This window comes from Myotis davidii, unplaced genomic scaffold (assembly GCF_000327345.1).
Source record: "Myotis davidii unplaced genomic scaffold, ASM32734v1 scaffold1597, whole genome shotgun sequence".
Lineage (NCBI taxonomy): Eukaryota > Metazoa > Chordata > Mammalia > Chiroptera > Vespertilionidae > Myotis > Myotis davidii.
In genome coordinates, this window is record NW_006289394.1 from 270,303 (window position 1) to 289,276 (window position 18,974).

At 39.2% G+C, this 18,974-nt stretch overlaps 1 protein-coding gene across 4 annotated transcripts in view; it reads left to right on the forward strand.

Annotated features, from left to right (window-relative positions):
• Positions 1–18,974, forward strand: part of RIC1 (RIC1 homolog, RAB6A GEF complex partner 1) — a 76,943-nt gene that overhangs the window by 36,505 nt on the left and 21,464 nt on the right. For all 4 annotated transcript variants that reach the window (XM_006761609.2, XM_015562516.1, XM_015562517.1 and 1 more), the window contains 6 exons: positions 6,131–6,275; positions 8,751–8,799; positions 10,792–10,944; positions 12,605–12,790; positions 17,780–17,818; positions 18,125–18,235. In XM_006761609.2, the coding sequence (XP_006761672.1) occupies positions 6,131–6,275; positions 8,751–8,799; positions 10,792–10,944; positions 12,605–12,790; positions 17,780–17,818; positions 18,125–18,235 (683 nt within the window). The remainder of the gene's footprint in view (positions 1–6,130; positions 6,276–8,750; positions 8,800–10,791; positions 10,945–12,604; positions 12,791–17,779; positions 17,819–18,124; positions 18,236–18,974) is intronic.

Genomic DNA, 18,974 nt, shown 5'->3' on the forward strand with positions numbered 1-18,974 from the left:
GAGAAAATTCCCCTGTAAAGCCGTCTGGCCCAGGGCTTTTGTTTGCTGGAAGTTTTTTGATTACTGCTTCAATTTTATCCATAGTTATTAGCCTATTCAGATTTTATTTTTCCTGATTAAGTTTTGGAAGGTCATATTTTTCTAGGAATATGTCCATTTCTTCTAGGTTGACCAGTTTGTTGGAATAGAGTTGTTCATAGTGGTTTTTTTACAATCCTTTGTATTTCTGTGGGGTCTATTGTTATTTTGCCTCTTTCATTTCTGATTTTGTTATTTGGGTCCTCTCTCTTCTTGTTGAGCCTGGCTAGAGGTTCGTCAATCTTGTTTATCCTTTCAAAGAAGTAGCTCTTGGTTTTATTGAACTTTCATATTGTTTTTTTGGTCTCTATGACATTTATTTTTGCTCTGATCTTTACTATCTCCTTCCTTGTGCTCACTCTGGGCTTTTCTTGTTGCTCTCTAATTCTTTAAGTTGTAGAGTTATATAATCTCTTACCAGTTTTTCTTGTTTTTTTGAGGTAGGCCTGTAATGCTATGAACTTCCCCTCCCAGTACTGCTTTCACTGTGTCCCATAAATTTTGGATTGTTGTGTTTTCATTGTCATTTGTTTCCAGGATGTTTTTAATTTCTTCTTTGATCTCTTTGGTAACCCAGTCATTGTTTAATAGCATGCTATACAGCCTCCAAGTGTTTGAATTTTTTGATTGTTCTTAGTGTAGTTGATTTCTAGTATTATGCCACTGTGATCTGAGAAGGTGCTTGATATGATTTCAGTCTTCTTGAATTTGGAGAGACTTTGCCTGTATCCCATTATGTGCTCTGTCTTTGAAAATGGCCCACATGCGCTTGAGAAGAATGTATATTGCATAGTTTTGGGGTGAAATGTTCTGAAGATGTCAGTTTAGTCCATCATCTGATCTAGTGAGTCATTTAGGATTGCTGCTGCTTTGTTTATTTTTGTCTAGAGCAGTGGTTCTCAACCTTCCTAATGCCACCACCCTTTAATACAGTTCCTCATGTTGTGGTGACCCCCAACCATAAAATTATTTTTGTTGTTGTTGTATCCCTTCCTTATTATGGCCTTCACTTTGAGGTCTATTTTGTCAGATATAAGTATTGCTACCCCAGCCTTTTCTTCATTTCCATTTGCCTGAAAGATATTTTTCTGTGCCTTTTTTAGTCTGAGTGAGTCCCTTGTTCTGAGATGGGTCTCTTGTAGACAGCATATATATGGGTCATATTTTCTTATCCATTTATGTTCAAGGTTATTTCTGGTAGGTATTTGTTTGTAGCCATTTCTATTCTTTGTGCTTGTGTTTCTTGTATTTCTTTTCTATTTATAATTCTTTTTTTTTTCTTTTTTCTTTTTTAATGACAGTCCCTTTAGCATTTCTTGTATTGCTGGCTTGGTAGTGATAAACTCCCTTAGCCATTTTTTGTTTGTGAAGCTCCTGATTTCCCCTTTAATTTTGAATGATAGCCTTACTGGGTAGAGTATTCTTGGATTCAGTCCCTTGCTTTGCATCACTTTGTATACTTCATTCCATTCCCTTCTGGTCTGATGTGTTTCTGTTGAGAAATCATTTGATAATCTAATGGAGATCCCTTGTAGTTAACTCTCTGTCTCTCTCTTGCAACCTTTAAGATTCTCTCTTTGTCATTAACATTTGCCATTGCAATTACAACATGTCTTGGTGTGGGATTTTTTTGGTTCTTCTTGTTTGGAATTGCCTGTGCTTGTGTGACTTTTTTCTTTCCCAAATCAGGGAAGTTTTCTGTCATTATTTCTTCAAATAGGTTTTCTAATCCTTGCTCCTCTTCTTATCATTCTGGAACCCCTGTTATGTGTATATTACTTGTTTCATGTTGTCCCAAAGCTCACTTAGGCTCCCCTCTGGCTTTCTAATTTTTTTTCTCCAATTGCTCTTTATATTGGGTGTGTTTTTCTGTCCTGTCTTCTAATTCGCTAATTCGGTCCTATGTTTCTAGTCTAATATCGAAACCTTCCATCTTGTTTTTTATTGTAGCTATATCATTCTTTATTTCCTCTTGATTCTTGCATAAGTTGTTGATTTTCTCACTCAGCTGGTTTAGAAACTGTATGACCCTTACTCTGAATTCTTTTTCTGACATATTGAATACCTCCATTTCATTTAGTTCCTTTTCTGGTGATTCCTCCTTTATTTTGGGAGTTGTTTCTTTGTCTCCCCATATTTGCTCTCACCAAAGGGTCTAGGCACTGAGTTGCACAGGGTCTGTGGTTGAAGCAGTGGGCCTGGCGGGCAAATCATGCAGTCTGAGACTCGCTGGTGAGCCCAGTCGCTGGGAGGTGCAGGGCCCAGTGTTGAAACAGCAGGCTTGACAGAAGGGTCACACAGTCCGAGACTTACATGTAGTATTTTTCTCTGAGGACAGTTTTGCAGCAATTTACAAGAACAGAGCAATGTATATTTTGATTGTGGTTTTGGCCCTTGAAAGGGTTTTTATTTTTTAATCCATACTTATGTTGTGCTATCCCGTGCAATAGCTACCAGCCACATGTGGCTACTTAAATTAGCCTAATTGAAATTAAAGAAAATGAAAATATTATTTCCTTAGTTGCATAGTCACATCTAAATGTTCCAGAGCCACTTGTTGCTAGTGGCTTTTAGACCAAGCAGATGTAGAACATTTATGTTACTGCAGAAAATTGTGTTGATTGCTTCTGTTGGGCAACACTGTACTGTGTTTTTTAGATTGTTCTCTTTACTTGGGTTCTTGGAGTGCCAGTTGTACCTTTGGTTATCTACTGGCTCTCACTCTTGTGGGAGAACTCTGCCTCCCTGAGCTTTATAACTTTGGGCTATAAACCTGTGTAAGATGTAGGGAGATTTGTATTGTCCTGCATTTTAAACAGAGACAGCCATCCTTGTTTTTTTTCTGGTTCCGCTGGCTGATTTTTACAAGTTGTGTTGCTTCGAGAGTTCTTATATGATGTAGCAGCTGCCATTCTGATTCCCAGACTCGTACTGGCCTGAGACCCTTTTTGCTTTTTGTATATGGAATGTGGATTCCAACTCCCTAGTCATTGCTAGGTCTCATCCCAACCTTCTATTCCTTTATTTCCAGACTTTCTCCCCACCTTCCTCCCCCACCTAGGCAGTTTTCTCTTTTCTTTGTGTTCCTGGAGATCTTTCTTTCTTTCTTGGAAGTTCAATCCTGTTAACAGAAAGTCTTAGTGTTACTCTTTTTTATTTTTTATTTTATTGTTGATGGTATTACAGATGTTCTCCATTTTCCCACTGAACTACTTTTAACATTTTTCTCATTCTCATAATCTGTGTCATTGTAGGTTACCAGCTAGATAACTTTTTCATAGTCCTGCCACCCAAAAATTAGGTTAACTGCCATTAACATTTTTTAATATCTCTACAACTGTATTTTAATATATGCATAAACTTAGAAATGGATAAACATATTAGGTACATATGTGTGTATATTTCTTTTTATGTAGGATAATAGGAATACTGTTTAACCTGTCCTTTTCTGTGAACATTAACATCTTTTTGTGATAGTGAACACATTTAAACCTTATTTTTTCTTGCACTTTGGATTACTTTCATTTTGTAATCTTTGGTTTGATTTCGTATGTTTCTTGGTTTGGTTTTCAGTTTCTCCTGGACAAGTGTAAAGTGTAATACTAATAAGGTATTATGTTTCTTTTGTTTGTTCCCATTTATTTTTCATCTCATGAATTAGGGGCCCAGTGCACAAATTTGTGCACTTTGGAAGGGACTGTGGGCCACGAGGCCAAGGTGGGCACAGGGCCGGGTCTTGGCCCATCCTCCACGCCCTTGCCTGGCCCCTCCCACCGCGGGACCTGGTCACCTGTCGGGAGTCCCTCTCCCGTCGCTGCCGCTCCCACATGCTAATAGCACCAGCCCTGCTCGCACCTGCTGCTGGTGTGGAGAGATTGGGGCCGGCGCCAGCAGCGGGTGCGAGCAGGGCGAGCCGCGACTGCTGCCCCGATTACCCTTCAGGAGCAGGGGGAGGTGGAGAAGCCCTTGGGCATTTGGGGCCAGCAGCCGCTGCTTCCACCTGCTGACGGTGCCAAGCAGTTGGGACCAGCGTTGGGTGCCAACATCAGATGTGAACAGCAGCTCTGGCGCTGGCAGTGGGTGCAAGCAGGGCCATCGTAGGTAGCAGGTGTGATTGGCGGTTGCCAGCCCTGATCTCCCCTCAGGAGCAGGGTGAGTTGGAGAAGCCCTGAGGGGCAATCGGGGTCGGCAACCACTGCTTGCACCCACTGATGGTATCAAGCAATCGGGGCCGGTGCTGGGCACTGGCAGCAGGTGCAAGCGGCAGCTCTGGTGACAACCATGGGTGCGAGTGGGGCCACCGCCAGCAGCAGGTGCAAATGCCTGGCAGGACCATGGTGCATGGGAGCAAAGAATTTTCAGTAACCACCAGAGGCTCTCTCCGATGACAGCAACCGGCGCCCCACCTTGACCTGGCGCCCCCCTCACCTACTCTACCATCCCACTGCGGCCGATGCCTGCCATGTTTCGCGCATGCCCCCTGGTGGTCAGCGCACATCATAGCAACCCATTGTTTGGTGGTTTGGTTGTTCTGCCATTTGGTCTGTTTGCGTATTAGTGGGGTTTTTTTGTTTTTTTTGTTTTTGTTTTTGTTTTAAAATATATTTTATTGAGATTTTACAGAGAGGAAAGGAGAGAGAGATAGAGAGATAGAAACATCGATGAGAGAGAAACATCGACCAGCTGCCTCCTGCACACTCCCCACTGGGGATGCGCCCGCAACCAACGTACACGCCCCTGACCGGAATCGAACCTGGGACCCCTCAGTCCGCAGGCTGACGCTCTATCCACTGAGCCAAACCGGTTTCGGCTGTATTAGTGTTTTATATATGTAGATTTTATTGGGAATTGCTAATGTGAGGCAGAGGGAAAAAGTTCTTACTCTGGCCAAACAGGTCTGGCTCAGTGGATAGAGCGTCGGCCTGCGGACTGAAAGGTCCCAGGGTCGATTCTGGTCGAGGGCATGTACTTTGGTTGCGGGCACATCCCCAATGGGTGGTATGCGGAAGGCAGCTGGTCGATGTTTCTCTGTCATCGATGTTTCAAGCTCTCTATCCCTCTCCCTTCCTCTCTGTAAAAAATCAATAAAATATATATTTTTTTTAAAAAGTTCTTACTCTGTTAACAAAGCCTGTCTTATATAAGGCTAAAATCCATATACCTCCCCTTTGTAGCAAATGTGTGTACAATAAAAATTTATTAATACTGCAAATGGAAAAACTCAATTTTATAGCAACTGATGCTATAGATATTCTTGACTTGCTGATGGAAATGCTGGCATGTTTTATTTGACTTTAACAAAATTTGGAATTTACTACACATTGGAATTTTCTCCTTTAGTAGCTATATATGAGGGTGAAAGATAATAATCCTTTACTTAATTAAAGGATAATATGAGCACCTGGAGTATCCAAACTGGAGATTACTTAATTCTAATGTAAGATTAAACTTCAGTTGTGTTTTAACTTGGATCCCTCTGATATTGTCAATGGAGCATGAAGATAGCAGGGAAAGTATTTTACATTTTAAGATACCTTATGTTTTACAAAGTACTTTCACATTTATGTTAAATCATTCAAAGAAGGGCTTATCCCAATTTTATAGAAACTGATTCACCCAAAGCCAAAGACCTTTAAAAAAATGTTTTTTATTGATTTGAGAGAAAGAGAGAGAAACATTGGTGACCCCCCGCACACACCCCACTTGGGGATCGAACCAGCAACATTTCAAGTGCACAGGACAATGCTCAACCAACTGAGCCATACCAGCCAGGGCCAAATCCAAACACTTTTAACTTTATATACACAGTTGTAGTTATTCAAGCTGATACTACGCCAAACCTTATAAGTAACTTGGGCACTGAGTTAGTTCTGCTTAGGTCAGGGGTCAGGTCAAGGCTAATGTCCTTACAGTCTTTAACCCTAAATGAGCAGATTCATCTCATTATTTGAAGCAGGCATGCCTTTCTATTTCAACTTGAAAATACAGACTAAAAAATACATATTTCTGAAGCAATCATTTATTTTGAATTCTTCTCACAATTTCTTAACAGATATTTGGAACAAAACAGGAGCAGTTAAATTGGTCAGATGGTCTCCTGACAATAGTGTTGTAATGGTGACCTGGGAACGCGGAGGCTTTTCTTTATGGAGTGTGTTTGGAGCTCAGCTGATTTGTACACTTGGAGGAGATTTTGCGTGAGTCAATAAAGACAAATTTTAGATAAAATAACTCTACTATCTCTCAGTACACACACACACACACTCAGAAACTTTGTCATATAGCTACCATTTTGCCTTGACTATTAACCCCAAAACAATTTGTAAGGTTCAGAATTAATTTGTTCAGAATGTATTAGTACTGCAAATATCCATCCTCTTAAAACTTCCTGTTTATTCAGTAAAAATGTAGTTATTTATTGAACCTCTTTGTGTATGTGATAGCATGTTAGATTCAAGGTTAAATATGGTTCTCTTCAAGTAGCTTATTATTTAATTAGAGGCCCAGTGCACAAAATTCATGCACGGGTAGAATCCCTAGGCCTAGCCAGCGATCAGGGCTGATTAGGGCCTACCAGCTGCCAGCTGGGTCCTCCCTTCGTTTCATGTAGCTCTCTGATGGTCATCACATGTCATAGCAAGCGATCGGTCTCCCGGTCAAACTCCCGTGGGGACAATTTGCATATTAGGCTTTGATATCCTATACTAGAGGCCCAGTGCACGAAATTTGTGTATGGGTACAGTCCCTAGGCCTGTGATCAGGGCCATCTTCCACAGCTGGCTCTGCCCCCCGCCACCACCCAACCCCAGTTCCTTGTTCACCGTTGAGTGATCGGTGCTTGATAGCTGGGGGAAGGGACCGAGAGGTCAGCTGTTCCTGCCCACTCACCAGCCCCAGCCCTGCAGTGGTGGCCATCAGGCGATTGGAGCCTGCTGGCTGGGGAAAGATACCAAGAGGTGGTCAGTGCACCTCATAGTGACTGGTCCAGTGGTCGTTCTACTTTCTGGGTCAATTTGCATATTACCCTTTTATTATATAGGGATCAGGGTGAGGGTCCCCGCTAGAGGGTAGTACCGGCCTGGGCGAGGGGCCTGGAGCGGTTTACAGGCCGGCCACACCCCTGATTGAAGTGGGGGGTCTCCACTAGGGGGTGGGGTAGTCTGGGTGAGGGGCCAGGGGTGGGTGCAGACCGACCAAGCCCCCAGCTTTGTCAGGAAGGACATCCGGAAGACGTCCAGTCTAATTAGCATATTGCCCTTTTATTAGTATCTATATAATAAAAGCCTAAGCGACCGTTAGACCAGAACGACCAGTCGCTATGATGTGCACTGACCACCAGGGGGCAGATGCTAAAGGCAGGAGCTGCCCCCTGGTGGTCGGTGCGCTCCCACAAGGGGAGTACCACTCAGCCAGAAGCCGGGCTCACGGCTGGTGAGTGCAGCGGTGGTAGCGGGAGCCTCTCCCACCTCCACAGCAGCGCTAAGGAGCAGCAAGCCAAGCGGTAAGGAGTAGCGAGCAGGTGGGTGGTAGGGAGTGAGGGGTCCTGGATTGCAAGAGGGATGTCTGACTGCTGGCTTAGGCCTGTTACCAACAATCAGACATCCCCCGAGGGGTCCTGGGCTGCAAGAAGGTGCAGGCCGGACTGAGGGACCCCCCCACCCCAGTCCATGAATTTCATGCACTGGGCCTCTAGTCTATATCTATCTATCTGGCTAATAAGCTAAGTATCCCTCCGACCACGGGTCATTTACACAGAAACGGCACCATGGCCTGGCACTGACAAAGCAATATTCGGCTTCTCTCAAGTCGGACACAGGCCCCACCACCACCTCAGAACGACACCCCACCAAATCACAGCTGATGCTGCTGAGACCCCATGGTGCAAAATGTGGCTCATAGCCCAGCCCAGGCCAGAAACGGTCACTATGGGCGCCGGGTAATGACTTCACGTAGCAGTGCCCGGTGTTTCTTCAGCCCAAGATAACAACTTGCTTTATAGCCAAGTGCAAACATTTTACACGTTAACCAGATGTCTGTGAGGCGTTTTCTTGTGCCTCATTTCATTTGATCCTCACAGAAGTCCTGGAGAAGGTAGATTGGAGACTTGGTGGAATCCTATTTTCTTTTCATTAGCCAGAAAACAGAGATTTAAAAAATTTAGAAACTTGACCCGACTGAAAAGAAGTAAGAAATGGTGGACCTTAAAAATGACTAGGTTTTCTCACTGCACAGAATATAGTCAAACACTGCTGCAGTTAAATATTTTACCCTTTGTTCTTCCTGTGTGATCTACAGTAATAATCTGTTTCATGTTGATATTTACTGCCATGTTGCTGACAGTTACCTGTAAGAGAAGTTGGGGCTGGAAAATGTTTAGCTACATCAGAAAGCAGGTCTAATGAAGCAAGTTTATTCTATATATATAAAAGTCTAAGTTGATTCACGCATGCACGATACATATAAAGCTCTTGCTGGAGCCAATCGCACATGTGTGTTTCAATCTGTCATTGTCAATTGTGAATTCGGTTGACATTTCTATTATAGAGAAAGAGCAAATAGCAATATTAAAATATTTCTTCTAATTAATTACAATGTGCATGAATCTGTGCACCGGACCACTAGTTATATATAATTAGATGACTCTTTTTAATTAAGTTTCTATTCTCTTTTAGTTACAGGTCTGATGGTACCAAAAAAGATCCCCTTAAGATCAATTCTATGGTAAGTACTTTCTATGAAATACTGATATAGTGTGGAAAACTTGGATTTTTCTTCTTTTTCCCCCTCACATTGGTCTGATAAAATTACAAAGCTATTTTATTTTATTTTAAAATATATTTTATTGATTTTTTTACAGAGAGGAAGGGAGAGAGAGAGTTAGAAACATCGATGAGAGAGAAACATCGATCAGCCGCCTCCTGCACATCTCCCACTGGAGATGTGCCCGCAACTCAGGCACATGCCCTTGACCTGAATCGAACCCGGGACCCCTCAGTCCACAAGCCGACGCTCCATCCACTGAGCCAAACCGGTTTCAGCACAAAGCTATTTTAGTCTCAGCAAACTCTTCTCATGCAGTTCTTGCTTTGAAAAAAAAAGTTGTTTTTGTTTGTTGTTTTAATCAGGAGGCTGTTCAACTTTCAGTATTCAATTTTGGTTTTTCTTAGCAAGCCCCATCATCGTTGAGAACATAGTGCCATAGTGAAATGAGACCATTGTATTTCCTAAATATACCTCCATTTCTTATGTGGCTCACTAGCACCCACTTCTCATGACCTTTTAACATGAAATGAAATGCTCATTGACTATTTTTCTTGGAGGACATGCTCTTGTGCATTATTTGAGCATATTTTTAGAACTTTCCATAAATGTATATCAAGAGAATTGTAGTTGCTTTCACAGCAATATTTTCATGTGTTTCTTTAGAAAGCAGTGAGGTGTAACCCGTCTTTACATAAAAGCAGTGTCTCACTGTGGTCCCTCTGCGTACCATCTCTGTGATGTTAGTGCTATGAGTGCTCTACATGGGAAGAAGTTTCCTGACCTTCTGTTTCTTAAATAATTAAAATCCCCATGGGACTTGAATAGTGGTTCCTAACCTTTCACAACCAAGAACCCCAGTTGTTGTCTAGTCCTACCTCCATATTTTAAAATAGGTTTTGAACAAATGCCATTTCTGTAACTGCAACAGCCAGTGTTATCAGCCTTAATAAGTTATTTCAGTCACAAACTAAGACCTTAATAAGCATTGTAGTTAGCTTGTGCAACTTTTATCACAGGAAAGCAAAACTATTACACTTTTGAAATTTTGTAACAATTCTTGGACTTCCCATTACTATTTTCTTGGCCTTGCAGATTGGAAATCACTAATTTCCTTTTGTTGTTGGGTTTTTTTGTTGTTGTTTTTTACTATCATTGGAATTTATAGAATATTATAGTTTGCTGGGCTTGGAGAATTTATTTGAACGTTTCCATTTTACAGAGGAAGAAACTTATACCCTGAAAAACCAAATAGATTGGCCAAGGTGGAGTGAAAACCCTCCACCTTGCTTCCATATCCTTCTTTGCTCCATACAAACTGCACCTGTTTTGGGTGGTTTTTTGTTTTGTTTGTTTTTTTGTTTGTTTGTTTTCTCAAGCTTCAGCTGGGCCAGTGGTCGTCAAACTGCGGCTCGTGAGCCACATGCGGCTGTTTGGCCCCTTGAGTATGGCTCTTCCGCAAAATACCGACTTCTGCGCATGGGCTAGGAAGTTTCAATCGCACTGTACGTGCGCTCCCACATGTGGTATTTTGTGGAAGTGCCACACTCAACGGGCCAAAGAGCCGCATGTGGCTCGCGAGCCGCAGTTTGCCAACCAGTGATAGGCAACTGGGTTTTCCTCTGTAAGGAATGTCTTTGTATTTGAGAGTCAGTTAAATTAATGGAGAAGAGTTAAGATTGATGTGTAGTGTTTTCACTGTTGTAGGTAGAGAGCAGGGTTGGGGGTTTCCACTGAGACAGCTGGCATGTGGCCGATGTAGGTATTTGTAGTGGATGAAGATTCTTGTCTGGGTTGTTTGTCATAGTTTCTCTAACCTTCAGAAGTCATTAATCATGCTGCTGTTGGTTATATCAGAATTTGAATATTTGAAGCTAAGAAAGGATAACAGACTTTTTAGTGTTTTGATTTTTTCCCATTTTCCTTCTCTTACTTCTTCCTTCCCTCTCTCAGAGCTGGGGTGCAGAAGGCTATCACCTGTGGGTAATCAGCGGATTTGGCTCTCAAAATACTGAAATTGAGCCTGAGCCCAAGAGTATAGTTAAACAGCCTGGCATTCTGCTGTTTCAGTTTATCAAGAGTGCACTCACCGTAAACCCTTGTATGGTAAGTTTATTTAATTATAACTGTTTTGGGGTGTTGTTTTTTTTTTAATGGCTTTCATATTAGAATCAGACTTTTCCTAGAACACACACGTGTTGACTATACTCTTAAAATTGGCATATTATCTTCTTTTGTATATTTTCTGTGATTCTGTATTGTTTTTTTAAATTTCTATTAAATTTACACCAAAATTTTATTTTTGAGCTGCTGTTATTTTTTTAAAAGAAAGGGTCACAAGCAATTTGAGGAAAAGCAGTGTTTACAGATTTACTTAAATAACTTGAATAAAATTTAGTCTTTATCTCAGTATTTCCCAAAGTGTGTTCCAGCAGGCTTTATGAGACATACCCATAGCAATTACACAGGATAAGAAAAGGTTATGTTATGTGTGAAATAAGGGAGTTAAAGCTGTAGCGCTTTCTTCATTGTGGGTCTCCAGGGCCTTTCCATGCTAGTGGGCATTATGCAAGTCCAGGAGCTGGTGTATAAAAAACAGTTCCCAAGCTTATGTAACTATGAAATGTTAAGGAATACATTGAAGAAAATATGCCTAGGAACCTGTTTTGCGAAATACTGCCCCAAATTATAATGTAAATTCTTCATGTTTTACCAGTCTGAAATAACATATATTAATATTATATATTGTTAATATGTAATACTAGTATATATTACATGTTAGGAGTGCATATCTAAATATCTGCCACCAATGGGTTTTTAAATATTTGGTGCAGCTAAAATTTACAATACATGGACAAAGAACGTGGACATAGCCTGAATCTTTTATCTTATTACTATAGTTGAAGAATAAGGATGCCCAGAAAAACAGAGTATTTCTTGTTCTCCCCATCCCAAATAATAATTTAAAAGCACCCTTGAGCTTTATGTCAAGACATTTGTACTACAAGGGGACAGTGAGGATCTCTGGGGCACTGATCTGTCTGATTTGAATAGCCAGTGAAGAATCTTGCCCGTGTTGGAGAACACTGGTCTTTGATTGAAAACCAGGGCATAATCATTAAGAAAAGAAACTGTCTTATTTGTCTAAATATCCTCGGAACTTGACACAGTCCTTGGCACTAACCAAGCATTTACCAAGTGATCATTGAATGGTTCCAAACCAGGACCACGGACTTAGCCTGTCCTTCCTCCTCCCGTAGCTTAAAGATCCTCCAGCATCATGTTACCCCATCCACAACCCACCCCTTCCTGCCATGTGGGCACAAGTGAGCACACACACAAGCTGTTCAACCAGACATGTTCTCTTACCACCATTCCTGAGGCATTTTATATGAAACTAACTCATAAACTTAGATAATGAGTAGTTAGGTTTAGTTTTCAGATGGACAGTCTCATAGCATTGCTATGTTGGAGTATTAATCAAAGATACTGCTATAGCAGTTGCAAACCTGGGCATGTTTTGGAATCTATATGACAAAAGGACTTAAAATTTTTATTTATACTGCGAAGTAAGTATTGAAATATAACAGTACATTAGATCATTTTGTAGTCGTGTCTTCTGTGAGGAAAATCACCATTAAGATATATGGTACATTTCATGTAATAAAACTGATTTTACGTACTTACTTACTTTCCCCTACCTAATACTGAGTTGTTTTTATTTCCTTCTTTGCCCTGCTGCTTCCTTTTTCCCCCCCTCATCTAGAGTAACCAAGAGCAGGTGTTGCTTCAGGGGGAGGATCGATTGTACTTGAACTGTGGAGAGGCCTCACAAACTCAGAACCCCAGGAGTTCTTCAGTTCACTATAAGCCCAGCTCGTTGGCAGAGGGCGGTTTTGAGTCTCAGAGTTTAAGCACTTTACTCGGACATCGACATTGGCATGTGGTCCAAGTAAGTCTTCATTGGCTGTTGACTTATCCTTGGTAAGACAGCACCTGGAGCAGATTTTTAAATATTTCCTCTGTTGCTTTAGAAAACTGAGAACTTTTTTGACCTTTTTGACTGTCATGTCTCTCTTTTGCTTTTCCATGTTCTTGTTTTCTTGTCTTCTGCTTCCTTTCTTTCCACTTGACATAGAGCATATTACCACCCTCTTTAAGTCCTTTAACAGTAAGCAGTTTCAAAAATAGGAAGTTTATGTTTTGCCCTCTTACTGAGCAAAACTGTTTTACTTCCAAACTTTTTGGGGGATATAAATTTAGCTCTGTAAATTTGCATAGGCAAAAATGTAGTAATTTCACGGAAATTAACAGTATTGATTAGTACCCTGTGCAGCAGCTGACCTTGTAGTCCTTGGGACATATTGCGGTTAATTGTTTGACTTTAAACCAAATTTTCAGACTTCTGGTCAGTATAGAACTTTATTGTTACTAATTTTGTTATTACTTAATCTTATTCCAAATTATTTACTCATTCTACAACTTTAAATTAGTTTCTTATAGTAATTCTGATAAATTGGCATTTAATATGAAAATTTTGAATTTTGATACCAAATAAAATTAATTTAATCAATAAATTGAAGTTTCTTGAAAGAAACTTTAATATACAATTTCAGACCTGAGAGTGTTCTTTCACCTTTTGATATCAAAATGCCTTAGGTACATCAGTGCCTACTCTTGAATTATGGTTTTAGTCAGTTTCTCTTTCCACAGTTCTTTGCCTTCTATATTCTGTACTCTTCCCTCACTAGCTTACTTCAGCTCCCATGTCACTTTCAGTTGACTCTGAATAGAGAGAATGAGAGACAGAAGAATGGTCATTAGGTGAAAAATTAAAGGAAAAAAATCTCCTACATTGACATGTGGTATACACTAAAATATAAAGTGTATTTAACTTACATTAGTAAAATCAAACAATGTGCATACCATTTTATAATTAGTAACAATTTTAAATAAAACTGCATCAGCTACTTCCTTGACTAAAATTTTCCACTGCTCCCTTCTCTCCTATAGCCATTTCTCTGCTATTTTCATTTCCCCATACTTTGAACTATTCATTCTACACTGACCTAGCATCAATGCCAGTTCTGCCTAGCCAGGTCTGTGTTGCCAGAGAACCAAGTAGAGCAGAGGATCAAAGAAGGTAGGTCTGGAACTCAAAAATCCCGCAGGCAATAACAAAAATTGAATTTCCTTCCAGCTCAAAAATTCAGTGATTCTGTGATTCTTAACCATCTATGAAGTATCCCATATTAGAATCCTTTAACACTGATTTTACAACTTTAGACGAAGTAGATACTAGCAAGATTCTTGTCATTCTATTCTTCAGATACCTACAGTATTTGGAAAAATGAGCTCGTTTAACTCTAGATTTACCTAATTTCTTTCAGTTCCTTAAAATTCATGAAAATAATGCCAGGGTTGTATTCCCACAGCAATTAAGTTATAATAGACTCATAGAATTTTTAGAGCTGGGAGGACCTCAGCGATCATGTAGTCCAACTGGATTTTATACATGAGGAACTGAGGCTCAGGGAAGTTAGGTGAGTTGCCGAAGGTCACAGAGCAGAGTAGTGTCAGACTTGTTCTTACCATAATGTACGCTAAAGTGATAGTCCAACCTATTTCAAAACCTAGGTACTAAATACTGAATCATGTAATATGTTGCTGACCTTGAGCTAAAACCTAGAATGTGCCTTTTTGGCAATGTTTTTACTTGGATTTACCCTGTACTTTGTTTGCTGGCACTCCAGCTACGTGAGTCAGTGCAGTGTGGTGATGCTTTGGTGGGTTGTTTTACAGTGTTCATGTAATCTCATGCTTTACTTTTCAGCTCCTTAGCCATTAGTAATGATTTTCTGAAGAAACAAAGGTCAAGACAACATTCTCCCCTTCCACATATGCTCTTGTCTAGGATAAATGCCCACATACTCCATCAGTGTGGCTTTGTTTGTATGCTTTTTGTACAGCTAGAGTTCATCAAATAAGCTCCAGCTAATTCTGCTGCTCTGTCTGTTCCTCATCTAGATTACTGGGTGTTTTGTTTAAGTTTTCTTCCTTGTGTTTGTTAGTTTCCTGATCAGAAGATTCTATGTTATGTTTTTTCCTTTAACTAAAACATCACAGATACTTATAAGAAGCAGGGTTGGTAGTTGCTGGTAGAGATGGTGTTTGTTTGTTTGTTTGTTTTAGTTTAGTTTCCCTAGCTACACATTTTTTAAAAATTTGAAAGTAGTTTGTTGACAGATGGAGCACAAATAATATGAAATTAAAAACAAAAATAACAACAGTATGCTTGTGGTATTAGGGTATGTTCCTTCTTTGATTGCCATTTATTTTAATACTCAGCATATTGTGTAATATAAATGTCTATTTCTGAAAGGTGCACGAATCATTACCATCCAGTGTTCTGAAATGTTGGTTTTCTAGTTAACCTGGCTAACTATTTGGAAAGAGTAAGCTTCATGAAATGTGGGAGATAAACACCTACAATGTGTTAAGCATGTCAGCAGCGAGGATTCTAAAGGCTATTTTATTTATAAATGATTTACTCTCATTCCTCTGTACCAGGTGTGGTGTTGGCACAGATCAAATCTTCTAGGAAGAGGGCTCTCACAGTCTCACCAATTACAGATAGAAGTGGGTCTAGGCAGGAGACAGGGTTTTAGCAGAATGACTTTAAGGGGAAAAAATTAGGTTCTTTGAGACTGCAGAGAATCCTAAGAGTTTAGGAGTAGAGATTCTGTACCCCCGCACTCAGTTTCTCAGTGGTCGGGCATGACTTTGGGCCTGAGTATGGAATCCTGACCTGAGTTTCTGCAGTTTTTGTTAGCTGCCGCTTTTCCTTACTTCTGCCATTTCTTGTTCTCAGTATTAGGGGCAGAGCTCAAAGTTCAGGTGGCACAGATCAATAAAGGTGACCTACTGGGGTAAAAACAAAAGTTTTTATTATTTCATGACATCTTCAGATACAAAACTACATGAGTAATAAAGCACTTTGAGTTTTGAAAATAAACCATTTGTGGCACCTCAGAGACTTTTGAGGTTTAAAAGAATAAACTGTTTCTTACAGATATTCATCAGAGTGTGATCATAGAAGATTTAACCTAGGTTCCCATGATTAGAAACTCCTCGTGTTGGCACCCGTCTCGCGCTCTACCCACCTACACATTTCATAAATGCTTATGAAATACCAAGATATTGGGGAAGGGGGTTCTTTTAGTGTCATTGGTGGCTGGCCCAGTTATACTTCAGATACATCCTTCAGGTGACTGTTTTCTTCATCCAAAAAAAAAAAAAAAGAATTTTGCTTACAGCCTCCTACAAAACTACTTTTCATCTTTTATTTTGCCACCTGTTCATGACCTTAGATTATCATTATTCTGAACTAATTTCACCTATCAAGTGAGTTTTATTATTGGGCTGAATAGTATGGCATATCCGTTAAGATACAAGTTAAGCATTCTTCAAGCATATATTGTGACACCTTTATCTTTTTTTTTTTTGTAATATATTCCATTGATTTTTTTCACAGAGATGAAGGGAGAGGGATAGAGAGCTAGAAACATCGAAGAGAGAGAAACATCGGTCAGCTGCCTCCTGCATACCCTCCACTGGGGATGTGCCCGCAACCAAGGCACATGCCCTTGACCAGAATTGAACCTGGGACCCCTCAGTCCACAAGCCAACACTCTATCCACTGAGCCAAACCAGTTAGGGCTGACACCGTTATCTTTAATTCCAGCACTGGAGTTAAATTTTTCTAATGTACAAACAGCTAGTAATTTATTTAGAATATAGGTTGGCTTACTAGATAACAAGTGAAGTCTGAGTGGTTTTATAAATAAACTTTGTCCACGTTAATGCAGATGTTTTCAGCATATTATTTTTACTAGGTTTCGTTTTATCTTCATATCATGCAAAGAATCCCACTGGATTGATGACATTTTCTTAGCTTTTTAATTTGGCTTTCTTTTTTTTTGAATATGTAATACTTTTTCTTTGAGTAAAATGGATATAAATTTAAATAAATTGAAGGTTCTCTTTTTCCAAGATCAGAAGATTCTTTCCTTGTTCTCTCATTCTGTTAATTTTCACCCCTATTCACCACATGCTCATGAAAATGTCTTAATCAGTAGGCTAGTGAAAACATCACAGTCTCTGTAAAGCTATAATTTACTTAATCTACATTGATAGCGCATAGAGAATTCATTAAGCTTAAAATTCTTATTGGAGTGATACAATGACCCCATGTACACAGATGTAAGACAACATGAGGCATTTTTACTATTTAGGTTGCAGATAAAGAGTTAATATGGGTAATATACTAAAAGTTCTTAATGAGTAGGTTGAACATCTCAATAAAAAATGGTAGCTTACACACAATATTACATGTACATGGATGTTTGTGTAAAGAGAGAGTAAAAACTACCCAGTGGTTAGCCCTGAGCAATGATATAACAGGAGCATTTCTTTTATAAGCATGCATTACTTTTTTATTCAGAAATGGAAAAATATAAAATAATGAAAACAAAGCTCTTGGAGGGGCTCTCATTTTATTAGGTAAGGTTGTTTTGAGGACAGGTCCGATCAGCAAGCCCAAACTGTAGACAACATCTACACAATGCTTGGTGGCCCTGTGGGTGCATCTCTAAAAATCTTTTGTCAGTTTGTGTTTACTGAGTATTAAATATTTAAAACAAGCAAAAACTGTGTAGAGTCAAAAGATAAAGAAAAGCCTGGTGTCTAGAAACTTAGAATGAAATGACTGAGAGAGAAGATGTGAAATATTGGTAAATTCCAAGTACTCTGCTAGTAATACCCATATTTGGATACTCTTTAAACATTGTATAAGAAAATGAATCTCATATTGTAACGTTAATGCTTTAAGGTTTAAATTCATTTCATACGTCTTACCAAACTAATGTGTTATTTTCTTTAGATTTCCAGCACCTATCTAGAGACCAATTGGCCTATACGGGTAAGTTATTTTGTTGGTGTTAACTTTCATTGGATAGCATTTGCTATTAAGAGGCATTCTGGGAACTGACCCTTTCACTAAGTGCATTAATAAAAGTAAAGATTTTAATACTTGATCCTTTTTACATTGTTAGTGTATAACATCTATAATTTACTTAAATGTAAGTTGTATATAAATACATAGATCTTTAAATTTTACATTTCATTTATTAATAGTCAATTTGCCTGGTGCAATGCTAAGCTCTTTATATATAATAACGAATATAGGTTTATAAAGAAGAGTTTTTAATTATTATTCTTTAATCAGTTTTCAGCGATTGATAAGCTTGGACAGAATATTGCTGTGGTTGGCAAGTTTGGTTTTGCACATTATTCTTTACTCACCAAAAAATGGAAACTTTTTGGAAACATTACCCAGGTTAGTCTTTTTTAAATTAAAAATTGATTTCTTAAAGTAAAAGAAGACTACAGTATGAAATAACTACAATGTGAATCACTGTTTGCTTATTTAGAAATAAAATCAAATATTAAGTGATATTGGATTGTGAATGAGTCAATTCTGATAAAGTTTTTGATACTTGATGATTTTGTGTTGAGATAGTTGGTTTGTCTTTCATTTTCTTTAAGATCAGAGACTATAACTTTTTAACTTGAGGATTTACTTTTACATCCTAGATTGAGTTCATCAGATATCATCAGGATATATTTCCACAAAATTTGAGATCATTTTTCTGCTTGTCTTATGTGCATGTGATATGAATATTTGGGTAGCATACAAATGCAGTTGAATTTTGTATGAACAAATAGGAAATTAATATTTAATATCAGGCACTTTAAGATGCTTTCATATGTTAGTGCGTTGATCCTCATATCAACCCAATGAGAGCACTATTGTTACTTACCATTTTATAGAAGAAATTAGGATTCAGAATCAAGCAGCTGATAAATGATAAAGCCAGAATTTAAATGAGGGTCTTTGAATGTGGTAATAATGATGCTGCATTATTCCCATAATTTTGAATGATGTATTTTCTGTCATACAGAAATGTTCATATTTTTCTTTTTTTAATATATTTTTTATTGATTAAGAAATTACATATGTGTCCTTGTCCCCATGTTACCCTCCATCCCTCCCTTCCCCCCGCTCATGCCCTCAC